Here is a 14,261-nt window from a genome sequence, read left to right on the forward strand (position 1 = left end):
ATCAAGTCTGTTGCCAAGATCGCTGGAAAGATGGTGGGATCCTTCTACCGCTCCAGAAGATATCTCACTACTGATGCAATTCTCTATCTGTATAAAAGCCAAGTACGTTCAAGGATGGAATACTGCTGCCATATCTGGGCAGGAGCTGCTAAAAACAGTCTATCGTGCCTTGACAGAGTACAAAATAGACTTCGTGGCTTAGTGGGGGATGCCCTTTTCTCTACCCTGCAACCTCTCTCCCACAGAAGAGACGTTGCGAGCCTATCCTTGTTTTATCGTTATTTCCATGGCAGGTGCTCGTCTGAACTCCAATCTCTGGTCCCCCCTCACCAATCTTTCACGAAAAACACCCGTCTAGCTGAATCCACTGTGAAAAATTTCCCCCACTCTTTATCTGTGCCTAAATCAAAATGTGGATTCCATGAACAAAGCTTCTTTCTTAGAACTGCACGCCTGTGGAACTCTGTGTTCCGTCTGCCTGCTTCCCACCTGACTACAACTTGGATGTCTTCAAGTCCAACATTAACAAATTCCTAATGAACCGCCCTCTTAAGTACACACTTCATTAAATCTCCACACTAACGTACTGTACTTGCAATAACCCTTATCCCTGAGTGGCTTCCGGGCCTTGATAAGTAGTGACCAACGTGTAAAAAAAAAAAGTTATCAACCCTGTCAATATCACCCCCCCTCTTGTTTAACAATTTCATTCAATTCATCTAATAAGCAAATAATACCGGAATTCAATTAAACTTCAAAAAATTCTATTAGAAAAAACGGGGAAAATGGTCTGTATTATTCATGTCTCAAGCGTATTTATGGGATTTAAATTTCAAAAATTATTCAGTGTTTAAAAATTCTCAAGCGTATTTATGAGATTTAAATTTCAAAAATTTATTAGACGTCCTATTGTTATTATTGCAAAATCGATTTTTTTAATGACGTATGTCCCTTCATTGAATAAATACGTAAAATTTTCTTCCAAACCCACTTAACTTCTCTCCCGCCTTCTGCACCAACTGTTCTACATCAACTAACCCAAGTACTCTCATCCATTCTTTTAACGTGACCAAACCAATAGTTTCCTGGTCTGCACATATTTCACGATATTGGCCAAACATGAGAATAAAATGTATGTGTAATGTGAGACAGACTTTAATCTGGTGATCTAAAAGGAAGATTAAATCTAGACAGTACAGTGATGTGTGTAGAACAGGAGACTTGGATGGCATGGCTATGTTGAAAGAATAAATGATGGTTTTTAAGTTAGTAGATACGAAACAATTTGGGTGGCAGTTCCCAGGAAAAGGTTGAGGAAAACATGGAAAGAAAATAATAAGTGTGGACTTAAAATAAAGAGTGATAAATAAAGTTCTGGACAGAGATTGGTTTCTACAAACCCACCAACATATGTAAGCAAGAAAAATAGAGATTAAATCGATTATCATTATTATTTTTATTATCATTATTACCATTAATTATTATTATCATTATCATTATTATCACCGTTATCATTATTATCATTAGCATTATCACCATTATTATTATCATTATTATTATGACAATAACTTTTAAACTAAAACAAAGGAATATTCTTAATATTGCTTTTGAATTCTATGAGCACTCTCTTCGTCTACAGTTTAATTGAAAATATTAAAAATGTACAATTAAAACTTCACATAAATCATCAATGTCAAGCAACGTTGAGCCAAGTCAGTACCAGATGGGTGACCAATTGAAAATACTAGTGGCTGTATGCTTGAGGACGTCAGTACTTCCTTGTAAAAAGTAATGCCATCAAAACTGTTTTGCAGCTGACAACTGCAAAATTGAAATTATCCTCGATATAATGTCCATAATTTTTTGTGTAAGAAACGTGAAAAGTAAAGAAAAATAATGAAAGCAATTGCTATAATCAACCAAATTATTACGAAAGAATACAATTCTAACTTGTGTTCAATTAATTGTATACAATGAATCATTTACAATAGGTATTATATAGCATAATCGCAGGAATATACCGGTTCTCATTAGGTCACCGAAGTTGGGGAAACTAGATGCTCTATATGGATGGACTTCGATACTTTCTTGCAAAATGTCATCATCTTCCTGACTGGGATATACATACGACTAGGGACCACTTGTAAATTTCATATTCTCTAGAAACTGCCACCTTTGGAAGAAGTTGGATCAACTCACCAAATGTCAATGCCGCTTCATTTGTTTATTGGGTTTTTTTTTTTTTGTGAATATAAGGTATTGCATGCAGGAGGGACAATAAATCGCCTTATAAAAAATTGCAAAAAAAAAAACAAAAGACAAATAGCACTACGATTTCCCTTGACCAGGATATACATGCTATTGGGGGCTGCTTGTAAATTTGATATTCTCAAGAGACTTCTTCCTCTGGAAGGAGAATAACCTGGGTTGTCAACTTGCCAAGGAAGAATGTTGTTTAGTCAAGTTTTTGTTTTAAATTTGTAAAAACTTGCAAAAACTAACGTCATTATCTTCCCTGACCAGGGTATACATGCGATTGGGGACCACTTGTGAATTTTATATTCCCAAGAAACTTCCTCCTTCAGAAGGAAAGTAGCTGGTTCAGCTAGCCCAGGGTGAATTTCGCACCAGGCAGTTACCAGTTATTATGTTTCAACATTGCTGTAAAACAAATAAATAATGAATAAAGTTTGTTACAATTTTTTTTTAATTTTAGACTGACATTTGCAAAATTGGTGGCCAATGTCAAGAAATTGGACAGCTTTTCAAAGACGACCCCACCAAAATTTGCATTCCTAGCAAAAATAAAACTGTCTGGACAAACTTAAAAAGTAAGTGTAAATATTTTTTAATTAGTTTTCTCTATATCTGTCTGTTTCTCCTCTCTCTCTCTCTCTCTCTCTCTCTCTCTCTCTCTCTCTCTCTCTCTCTCTCTCTTTGGATATGTACTACTTAACTTGAAGTCTTCAAGAATCTCCAACTTATTAGGTCCCACATTATCAACAAAACTCCAGCCTCTGTCCCATCGCCGAAATGTTGCATTCCTGTGCCTGTTTTGCAAATATTTTAATGCAATGTGCTCAGGCGAACTCAAAGCACTTTTGCTCTCTCAACGGAAATACCTGCGACTAACCTGACAAGCTGCAAAATCCCACCCCTACACTGTAGAGATCTTTAGATATCAGAAAGCCTTCTATTCTAATAGTTTCTTTCTTCGAACTGCTAGACTTTGGGATTTCCTCCCTGTTCCCAGCTTCCCTGACTGCACTGAGATGCGGAAGTTCAAGTGTAATGTCAGTTAGGGATTAATAGGTATTTAATGCGAAAAATGAGCACAAATTGAACAATATGCAATTTGACATAAAACACTTATTCTAAATCAACAGGCTTTAACTTTTGCCCGTTTTTCACGGAGTAAAAACTCTAGCATATATGATGCATCACGTTCCTTTTTCTACTGATGCTCATGCTTCTGTAAATAGAACCAATAGTCCACAAGGCTGGATTTATCATAAAGAAATATAACAAATTTTGCACTTATTGTTTTGTGTGTGTGTGTGTGTGTTTAGAAATATAATTGTAGCAATTATAATACTTTCCTTCATGATTTTTTCTTTGTAAATATTAATTTGAATCTCAATTTATTTCCAGCATTTATAATAAACCTGACAAGACTTTCTTTTATTCGGATTGTCAATTCAACTCTTGTGACCAACGTTGGAACAGTGACAGTTACGGGCAAACCGCAAATTGTTGATGGCGACAAGGGAGGCCATGCAGTCTACCTTAAGGCTGGTCAGTTCTTCTCTTATGGTTTGTTCTCCTCCGACTGCTTTAATGATGATTCGCCTAACTGTCCTCTGGGTTTCACCATGAAGTTCACACTGAAATTCGTCTCCCTCAAGGACAGGTCTTACATCTTCAGCTGCGGTGAAGATCCAAAGACCGCTATAGGGATGACCATGTATTACCAGCGAAATAAAATATTCTTGGCTATCTCTACAACACGGCGCCAGTGGATCGTCTATACCCATCTGCAGAAATCTAAAGACTTTTTTAGATTTGAAATCAGTTGGAGTCGAACATCAGGTTTGAGAATGGTCATTAATGATAAAGTGAAAGTTTCCACTACGAAGTACAGAGTACGTTTCGCTGTGCAGCCAGTGGTCCGCCGATTGAAATTCAACAGTCCCCATGACAGCAAATGGGGAACTTCTTCGACAATTGTGTTTGGAAGTATACGGTTATGGAATGCAGAGATTAACATTTTAAATATCCTTGAAATTGTGACAGGTATTTATTTATTTATTTATTTATTTACAAGTTGGAGCACATGGAAATTCCACGGTGCTTTTTACGTCAATCTTCATAATTTACTGTTAATAATAATAATAATAGTCCGTTAGCAATAAAAAAAAAACTTTTTAAATAATAAATATTCTGTCTTCCTATGGCAAACTTAATTGTCAGTTATATATTCTTTAAATCAATAAAACAGTCACCTTTTTAAATGTATTTATTTAAAACTAGTAGGCTGCCCGGTTGTAAAATACGCATAATATTATGTTTTAATTAATGCAGAATTCTTATTTATTATAAACAGAAATACCGTAGGTATTAAACGCAATGTTAAATTCCTTAAAAAAAATAAGATAAAAAAGACAAAAAGAAACTGAGACATGTGTACACGAGTATTATGTTTTTTCTAAACAGTTCACTTTTTGTAAAAAAATACTCAAGCTGAGATCGAAACCAAAACCTAAAGACAGTGAGTTAAGTACAATAACCATCATGCCAGCTTGACATGATCTTTAAAAAAATTTTCAAACCTACTTATTGTTAACATAAGTAATCTGTTATGTGAACGACTCACACATATGTATTAGTGAAACAGTTTACAAAGAGATAACAATCCAATGGTCCTCCCACCACCAAGCGTCAATATTTCAATTTTGACTGCATAGCAGCCCTTTTTCCGGATGAAAACCGATTAAAAAGTTTTCCACATTTCTGAAGACCCTAGAAACCAAATTTAAAGTCTGTAGATAAAGAATTCGTTGAGTATATAGGTTGAGAAGTGTCCTCACACACATTCTCACTTGTATAGATATACAGACTGTACTGTTTTATTTGATCTGGCGACATAATTTGATTTTAGAATAATTTATTTTAAAATAAAGTCGGATTTTTTTACCTTAGCGACATCAGATTAATTTCCAATCTTTCAACGATCTCGTTTATTTAAATGGGTGTAAAAGGTGATAACTAGGGCTAGAACAACAGCATATTATTTTCCTTGTTTTACCTCTCAGGTATATATCCATTATATGTCTTTATATAGAGTAATGTGGTTCTCGGTTGGTTGATTATTGTATCTAACTGTGTCGGGTTGATACTTGGGAGTAGAAAAGAATATGCTGTTGTTACAGCCCTGGCGATAACTTGTCATGAACAGGAAATGCTTTATGTATTATCTTTGAGAATCTAATGATTTAATCAATAATATTATTGCAACTTTAAAGAATAAAAAGATCTCACAAAATTTATATGAATACTAACTAGACATACCCATGATATGTTGAGTCACAACAATTTTTTTTATTCTACTTTGATTTCATTGAAAAAAAATTTATTAACTGAAGAGTGATTACTAAGGGGAGACAATCTATCTGTATAGGTACCAAACAACAATCTTAGAGTTTTAAGTTCTGTACTCAGCATCACAGATTTAAACATGTTGGTCTATGCCTTACCAAAGACAAATACTTTAATAATTTCTTATATTCATTAACAGACGAGCCTTTCTTGCCAGAGAAACCCAAAATTAGCATCACCAAATTGAAATCCAAAACAGTATTTTCATGTGATTTCGCCCGAGTAAAAGAAAAAGCCATTGGTTATACCATTAAATGGTATATTGATGATAATATGAAAGACAGCTATGAATTGGAAAAAGGAGTTACAACAGTTCATTGGAATAAGACAGAATCTTACATTTACAGCTTTGGCACTGAAGTGAGTATCAGTAACAATTCTTTCATATACATTTTTTAAAAAAATTATATTGTTGCATCCCGAAAAGAGGCAATACTATTGTACAATATTATTCTGCAATTTATGTCCATTTTATTAGAAATACCTGGTGTTTGGAATAAAGTTCCAAATGAAGTCAAAAATGCACCAATCAAAGCAAAACTAACTTTGAACAAATGCTGAACTACTGTGTCTTCTCTGTACATTTTACTAACCTTTCCCTACATGGCATTGAAGCAGAGTTGTTTTATTTTTTTGCCAAATAAATTGAATTCAATTCAAACCAAAACTTTGTTATTATGTGGCCATTTTATCTTAAAAGAAAGCTCAATTTCTGCACAAAAGAAAAATAGTGTTTTCGAATTTTTGAGATGAGGATTGATATTTCGTATTATTTGAACTACTGTTCCTGTCTTATATGTTATTTTCACTCAAGATGAGAATAGTAGTCCGAATAATCCAAATAATACAAAGAAAAAATAGGTTTTAGTTTTGAAGAGAGGCATTGAAAGTTGAATCGAAACCGACAGTTGGTGAAGAAAAGGAATGAATGCAATGTATGTTAATTTAAAAAATTGTTTGGGGTAAATAATGAAAATGATATGCAACAGAAAAAGATATATATATATATATATATATATATATATATATATATATATATATATATATTGGTATATTTAGGCAGCATTTTTTCATTCAAGCAAATATTATTAAATACAACGGAGACATTTTGTCTTATAATTCTTTTTTTTTAATTTTTCAATTTTTCGTATTGTCTTTTTTGTTTCAAAATCAAAAATATTAATAAAGGATCCATACATGTTGCTGTTACGAGCGCTTTCGATTCGTCCACGAATCATCATCAGGTGTTAAAAATACAGGATTGCGAAAATGAGGATTAAAAATGAAAACTAAAATATATATATTCAGTGATGAGTTAAAATAAAAGTCGATTAAGAATAAAAGTCGATTAAAAATTCGAGTGTTAAAACCAGCAAGTTCGTAGACACCATGTACGAAGTCCGTTCAACACGGACTACGCAAGACATTTCAGAACGTTACTGCTTTTTTGAAATGCAATGTCATTTATATTAGGTTGAAGAGTTCTAATGTACGACGCTTCAAGAATCTTTAATCTTTTTACATTATTTTCCCGTTGTATAATTTTTGTGTTGTCAACGAGGACCTTTCTAACATTGGAGGGGGGACAGCTATGTTCTTTTTTTAAATGTTTGTAAATCGCGCTTGTGTCGTTAAGGTGCATAGTTATTCGCCGGGACAACGTTGTTGTTGTATGCCCAATGTATGTATTATTTTTGGAGTTACATTCTCCAATAGAGCATTTAAATTTATACACTACATTGGTTTGCTCCAACGTTTTTATCGCCGGTGAAGAGTTGTTTTTAACCACAAGGTTTTGTGTTCGAAATTTCCTATAATAGATAATAAATTTAATTTTAAAATTACTGTCAACAGGCGTCAAGTATCTTCGTATAATATTTTTTATTGCATTTTCTTCGATTCTGAAATTAGGCGTCATTTGATTTTGGTAAAATATATTAATGGGGTTTGCATTGCGGTGTTGGCTAACGTTATTATTCTGGTTATCGGAAGATTGTAGCATTTTTTTATTTGTTCATCAACTATGTAATTGGGGAAATGATTATTGATGAGTACTTGTTTAATGTTTTTTATTTCAATTAGCAATGCTTTTTTTGTGGAGGATATCATTTTAGCACGATTTAGTAAATTTAAAAAAAAAACGTAAGGCAAACGAACGATGTTAAATGTAAAAATCGAAAAAACAAAAAAGAAAACAGAAAAACGAACGTAGACTCCCCCCCAAAAGAAAACACGTGAAAAATGGCTTAAATAAGCCTGTTTCGATATTAAAATTTAAAAAATCGGTGGGTACCCGGGTGTTTTTGGGTGTGTGTGGTCGGGCGGGGGTGTTAATGAAAACCTAAGAATAAGCGAAGTCAAAAACAAAACAACAGAAAAACGAACGTTACGTGAAAAATGGTTTAAATAACACTGGTTCAATATTTAAATTTAAAAAATCCCAAAAAAAAAGACATCTCACACCACGATTCGAACCCAAAATGTTTAGATAAATGAACCAATGCGCTAACCAACTGAGCTAACACGACGTACATGAAATTTAGTCAGTTCTTTAACTATTTAAACTAAATCAGATCATGACGTCATCTGACGCATGCGTCGAACCGGTCGTCGTCATGAGAGGACGGTTTTTGTTGACCTCCCCCCCTGTAGAAAATTGTCGATTTCGGGGTGAAAAAATTAACGTTTTTGGCCAATTTTTCGATATTTTTTTGGAGCATCAATATGATACCGAGTTTGTGAATTTTTGTTCTGTCTGTCGAAAGCTTATAGCGGACACACAAACACACATACATACATACATACAAACATACATACATACATACACACATTTTCGCTTTTATATATATATATATATATATATATATATATATATATATATATATATATATATATACTAGCAAAAGTACCCGCCGTTGACTCGGTTCAAAAACAGTCTACAGAAAATGGCCTCTGATTTATTAAAGTGCTGGAGGGGGTACCCGGCGATGCTCGGGTGTTTTGAAGTGTGTGTGGCTTTGGGTAAATCAAAATAAAATAAAATAAAATAAAAAAGTTTTGGTAAGTGAGTATGAGGATCGAACCCAAACCCTTGAGGCAAAATTGGAAATGAAAGTGTGAAAAAAAGACGTACGACGTTAACCACTGGCCCAAGGAGACATAGAAGAGAAACACGTTTGAATTTATTTATTTATTTAACTATTGACAGGTGGCAGCAATAAAAGTTAACTCTGCTGCTTCTATTTGGATTGAGGTCAAATAGAAGTCGCGCAGTTAACTTGGTTTTGTTTACCCAACTTTGACTGTTTTTCCCCCCAAGATGTTGGGGAGGGGGGCCCGTTGTCTAGATTGAATAGCAATTGTCTGATATGAGAGGAGTTTTGCCCCTCATTGATCAAAGCTGATTGCTTCTGGACGTTTCCCCGGTGCGATTGCCGGGAACTTGAATTAGCTTTGAATTAGTTTCGTGTTTTATACAAAAAAGCTGAACGAACACAAGACAGGCTGAAATAGCAATAATTTTGTAAAAATCGACGTAATGTTCCCAAATCTTAGATATTATTATCTACGGCCTATATAAATACTTGTAAGCGATCGTAACCCCCCCCCCCGAGACTGTGTGCGAGAAAAGCCTTTGCGAGACATACACGAAATGGTCACACACATTTTACCTTTTATATATATAGATTTGCGAATGTGATTTTACAAATTTATCTTATGTGACTAGTTTTCTGGTCACAGGTATGCATCTTAGCTCAAGCGATTTTGGCTCTTCCCGTTGTGGGAGAAAGGTGCTTGCTTTTTTTAAGGCTTTTATTGTAAGGCAATCAAACCGATGTCAATGGTGAAAATTGGGAAAAGAGATTGGAGTCTTAGAGTTTATGTAGGCTGACTCATAACACGATCATAATTTTCAATAGAGATTTTACACATATTTAACAGATTAGCAGGAAGACAAGATATTGGTCGGGATTGAATGAGGATCACTGCATTGCTTTCTTTGTTTTTACTCCCTCCCCCCTCTTCCCGTTCCGCCTGCTAATATAATCGGAAAGAACTGAAATGTTGAAACATTCTGATTTAGTGCCTTATCGTCCAAATTTCATTAAAATCAGATATACATATTTGAAGTTTTAAAAAAGTTCTGTCCCTCCCCATTGGTCACTGGGACACAAATAATCAGCTCAGAGAGAAACGTATTTCTAGGTATTTGTAGGTAAATTTTTACTTTCTTTTTAACCCTCACATTTAAAATGATGACTTTTAAAGGTTTTCGAGGGTGCTGAAAACGAATATCACAATTAACTTTTACACAGAAAAGTAGTTCCTGAATATTAAGACAATTTTCATTCTAAATATGGGGAAAAGAGGGGTTTGTAAAAAATATGCGCTTTAGTATTTGCTCGGTTGGGAAAAATCATGTCCACCAGTAAAAACGCAATGGATTACATTGGATAATAATGATCTTGATATCTAGAAAACTACTTTAAATGTGATATTCGTTTTCAGCATACCCGAAAACTTATAAATGTCATATAAAAAGTTAGTGCTAATGTGGAAAAAAAGTTTTAAAAAATATCGTTTTTTTTATTTTATACATAGATAAAAGCAATCAAAAAGTTTTTAAAAAAATATCGTTTTTTTTAATTTTATACATAGATGAATTCAATCAAAAAGGATATATTTGAAATTTTATACATAAATAAATTCAATCAAAAAGGATATATTTGAAATTTTATACATAAATAAATTCAATCAAAAAGGATATATTTGAAATTTTATACGTAGATAAATTCAATCAAAAAGGATATATTTGAAATTTTATACATAGATAAATTCAATCAAAAAAGATATATTTGAAATTTTATACATAAATAAATTCAATCAAAAAGGATATATTTGAAATTTTATACATAGATAAATTCAATCAAAAAGGATATATTTGAAATTTTATACGTAGATAAATTCAATCAAAAAGGATATATTTGAAATTTTATACGTAGATAAATTCAATCAAAAAAGATATATTTGAAATTTTATACGTAGATAAATTCAATCAAAAAAGATATATTTGAAATTTTATACATAGATAAATTCAATCAAAAAGGATATATTTGAAATTTTATACATAAATAAATCCAATCAAAAAGGATATATTTGAAATTTTATACATAGATAAATTCAATCAAAAAGGATATATTTGAAATTTTATACATAGATAAATTCAATCAAAAAGGATATATTTGAAATTTTATACATAAATAAATTCAATCAAAAAGGATATATTTGAAATTTTATACGTAGATAAATTCAATCAAAAAGGATATATTTGAAATTTTATACATAGATAAATTCAATCAAAAAGGATATATTTGAAATTTTATACATAGATAAATTCAATCAAAAAGGATATATTTGAAATTTTATACATAGATAAATTCAATCAAAAAGGATATATTTGAAATTTTATACATAGATAAATTCAATCAAAAAGGATATATTTGAAATTTTATACATAGATAAATTCAATCAAAAAGGATATATTTGAAATTTTATACATAGATAAATTCAATCAAAAAGGATATATTTGAAATTTTATACATAGATAAATTCAATCAAAAAGGATATATTTGAAATTTTATACATAGATAAATTCAATCAAAAAGGATATATTTGAAATTTTATACATCGATAAATTCAATCAAAAAGGATATATTTGAAATTTTATACATAGATAAATTCAATCAAAAAGGATATATTTGAAATTTTATACATAGATAAATTCAATCAAAAAGGATATATTTGAAATTTTATACATAGATAAATTCAATCAAAAAGGATATATTTGAAATTTTATACGTAGATAAATTCAATCAAAAAGGATATATTTGAAATTTTATACGTAGATAAATTCAATCAAAAAGGATATATTTGAAATTTTATACGTAGATAAATTCAATCAAAAAGGATATATTTGAAATTTTATACGTAGATACATTCAATCAAAAAGGATATATTTGAAATTTTATACGTAGATAAATTCAATCAAAAAGGATATATTTGAAATTTTATACATAGATAAATTCAATCAAAAAGGATATATTTGAAATTTTATACATAGATAAATTCAATCAAAAAGGATATATTTGAAATTTTATACGTAGATAAATTCAATCAAAAAGGATATATTTGAAATTTTATACATAGATAAATTCAATCAAAAAGGATATATTTGAAATTTTATACATAGATAAATTCAATCAAAAAGGATATATTTGAAATTTTATACATAGATAAATTCAATCAAAAAGGATATATTTGAAATTTTATACATAGATAAATTCAATCAAAAAGGACATATTTGAAATTTTATACATAGATAAATTCAATCAAAAAGGATATATTTGAAATTTTATACATAAATAAATTCAATCAAAAAGGATATATTTGAAATTTTATACATAGATAAATTCAATCAAAAAGGATATATTTGAAATTTTATACATAGATAAATTCAATCAAAAAGGATATATTTGAAATTTTATACGTAGATAAATTCAATCAAAAAGGATATATTTGAAATTTTATACGTAGATAAATTCAATCAAAAAAGATATATTTGAAATTTTATACGTAGATAAATTCAATCAAAAAAGATATATTTGAAATTTTATACATAGATAAATTCAATCAAAAAGGATATATTTGAAATTTTATACATAGATAAATTCAATCAAAAAAGATATATTTGAAATTTTATACATAGATAAATTCAATCAAAAAGGATATATTTGAAATTTTATACATAGATAAATTCAATCAAAAAAGATATATTTGATATTTTATACATAGATAAATTCAATCAAAAAGGATATATTTGAAATTTTATACGTAGATAAATTCAATCAAAAAAGATATATTTGAAATTTTATACGTAGATAAATTCAATCAAAAAAGATATATTTGAAATTTTATACATAGATGAATTCAATCAAAAAGGATATATTTGAAATTTTATACATAGATAAATTCAATCAAAAAGGATATATTTGAAATTTTATACATAGATAAATTCAATCAAAAAGGATATATTTGAAATTTTATACGTAGATAAATTCAATCAAAAAGGATATATTTGAAATTTTATACATAGATAAATTCAATCAAAAAAGATATATTTGATATTTTATACGTAGATAAATTCAATCAAAAAGGATATATTTGAAATTTTATACGTAGATAAATTCAATCAAAAAGGATATATTTGAAATTTTATACGTAGATAAATTCAATCAAAAAAGATATATTTGAAATTTTATACATAGATAAATTCAATCAAAAAGGATATATTTGAAATTTTATACATAGATAAATTCAATCAAAAAGGATATATTTGAAATTTTATACATAGATAAATTCAATCAAAAAGGATATATTTGAAATTTTATACATAGATAAATTCAATCAAAAAGGATATATTTGAAATTTTATACGTAGATAAATTCAATCAAAAAGGATATATTTGAAATTTTATACGTAGATAAATTCAATCAAAAAGGATATATTTGAAATTTTATACATAGATAAATTCAATCAAAAAGGATATATTTGAAATTTTATACATAGATAAATTCAATCAAAAAGGATATATTTGAAATTTTATACGTAGATAAATTCAATCAAAAAGGATATATTTGAAATTTTATACATAAATAAATCCAATCAAATAGGATATATTTGAAATTTTATACATAGATAAATTCAATCAAAAAGGATATATTTGAAATTTTATACATAGATAAATTCAATCAAAAAGGATATATTTGAAATTTTATACATAGATAAATTCAATCAAAAAGGATATATTTGAAATTTTATACATAGATAAATTCAATCAAAAAGGATATATTTGAAATTTTATACATAGATAAATTCAATCAAAAAGGATATATTTGAAATTTTATACATAAATAAATTCAATCAAAAAGGATATATTTGAAATTTTATACATAAATAAATTCAATCAAAAAGGATATATTTGAAATTTTATACATAGATAAATTCAATCAAAAAGGATATATTTGAAATTTTATACATAAATAAATTCAATCAAAAAGGATATATTTGAAATTTTATACATAAATAAATTCAATCAAAAAGGATATATTTGAAATTTTATACATAGATAAATTCAATCAAAAAGGATATATTTGAAATTTTATACATAGATAAATTCAATCAAAAAGGATATATTTGAAATTTTATACGTAGATAAATTCAATCAAAAAGGATATATTTGAAATTTTATACGTAGATAAATTCAATCAAAAAGGATATATTTGAAATTTTATACATCGATAAATTCAATCAAAAAGGATATATTTGAAATTTTATACATAGATAAATTCAATCAAAAAGGATATATTTGAAATTTTATACGTAGATAAATTCAATCAAAAAGGATATATTTGAAATTTTATACGTAGATAAATTCAATCAAAAAGGATATATTTGAAATTTTATACATAAATAAATCCAATCAAAAAGGATATATTTGAAATTTTATACGTAGATAAATTCAATCAAAAAGGATATATTTGAAATTT

The 14,261-nt window shown here is 29.1% G+C and overlaps 1 protein-coding gene across 1 annotated transcript in view; it reads left to right on the forward strand.

The window, feature by feature from the left end:
* LOC145283483 (uncharacterized) overlaps positions 1-14,261 on the forward strand; it is a 163,206-nt gene that overhangs the window by 129,973 nt on the left and 18,972 nt on the right. The window contains exons 28-30 of the mRNA XM_080132304.1: positions 2,717-2,831; positions 3,652-4,293; positions 5,795-6,015. Of these exons, the coding sequence (XP_079988430.1) occupies positions 2,717-2,831; positions 3,652-4,293; positions 5,795-6,015 (978 nt within the window). The remainder of the gene's footprint in view (positions 1-2,716; positions 2,832-3,651; positions 4,294-5,794; positions 6,016-14,261) is intronic.

Source organism: Euprymna scolopes, chromosome 8, assembly GCF_053919585.1.
Source record: "Euprymna scolopes isolate OS-2025 chromosome 8, ASM5391958v1, whole genome shotgun sequence".
In the NCBI taxonomy this organism is placed as follows: domain Eukaryota; kingdom Metazoa; phylum Mollusca; class Cephalopoda; order Sepiida; family Sepiolidae; genus Euprymna; species Euprymna scolopes.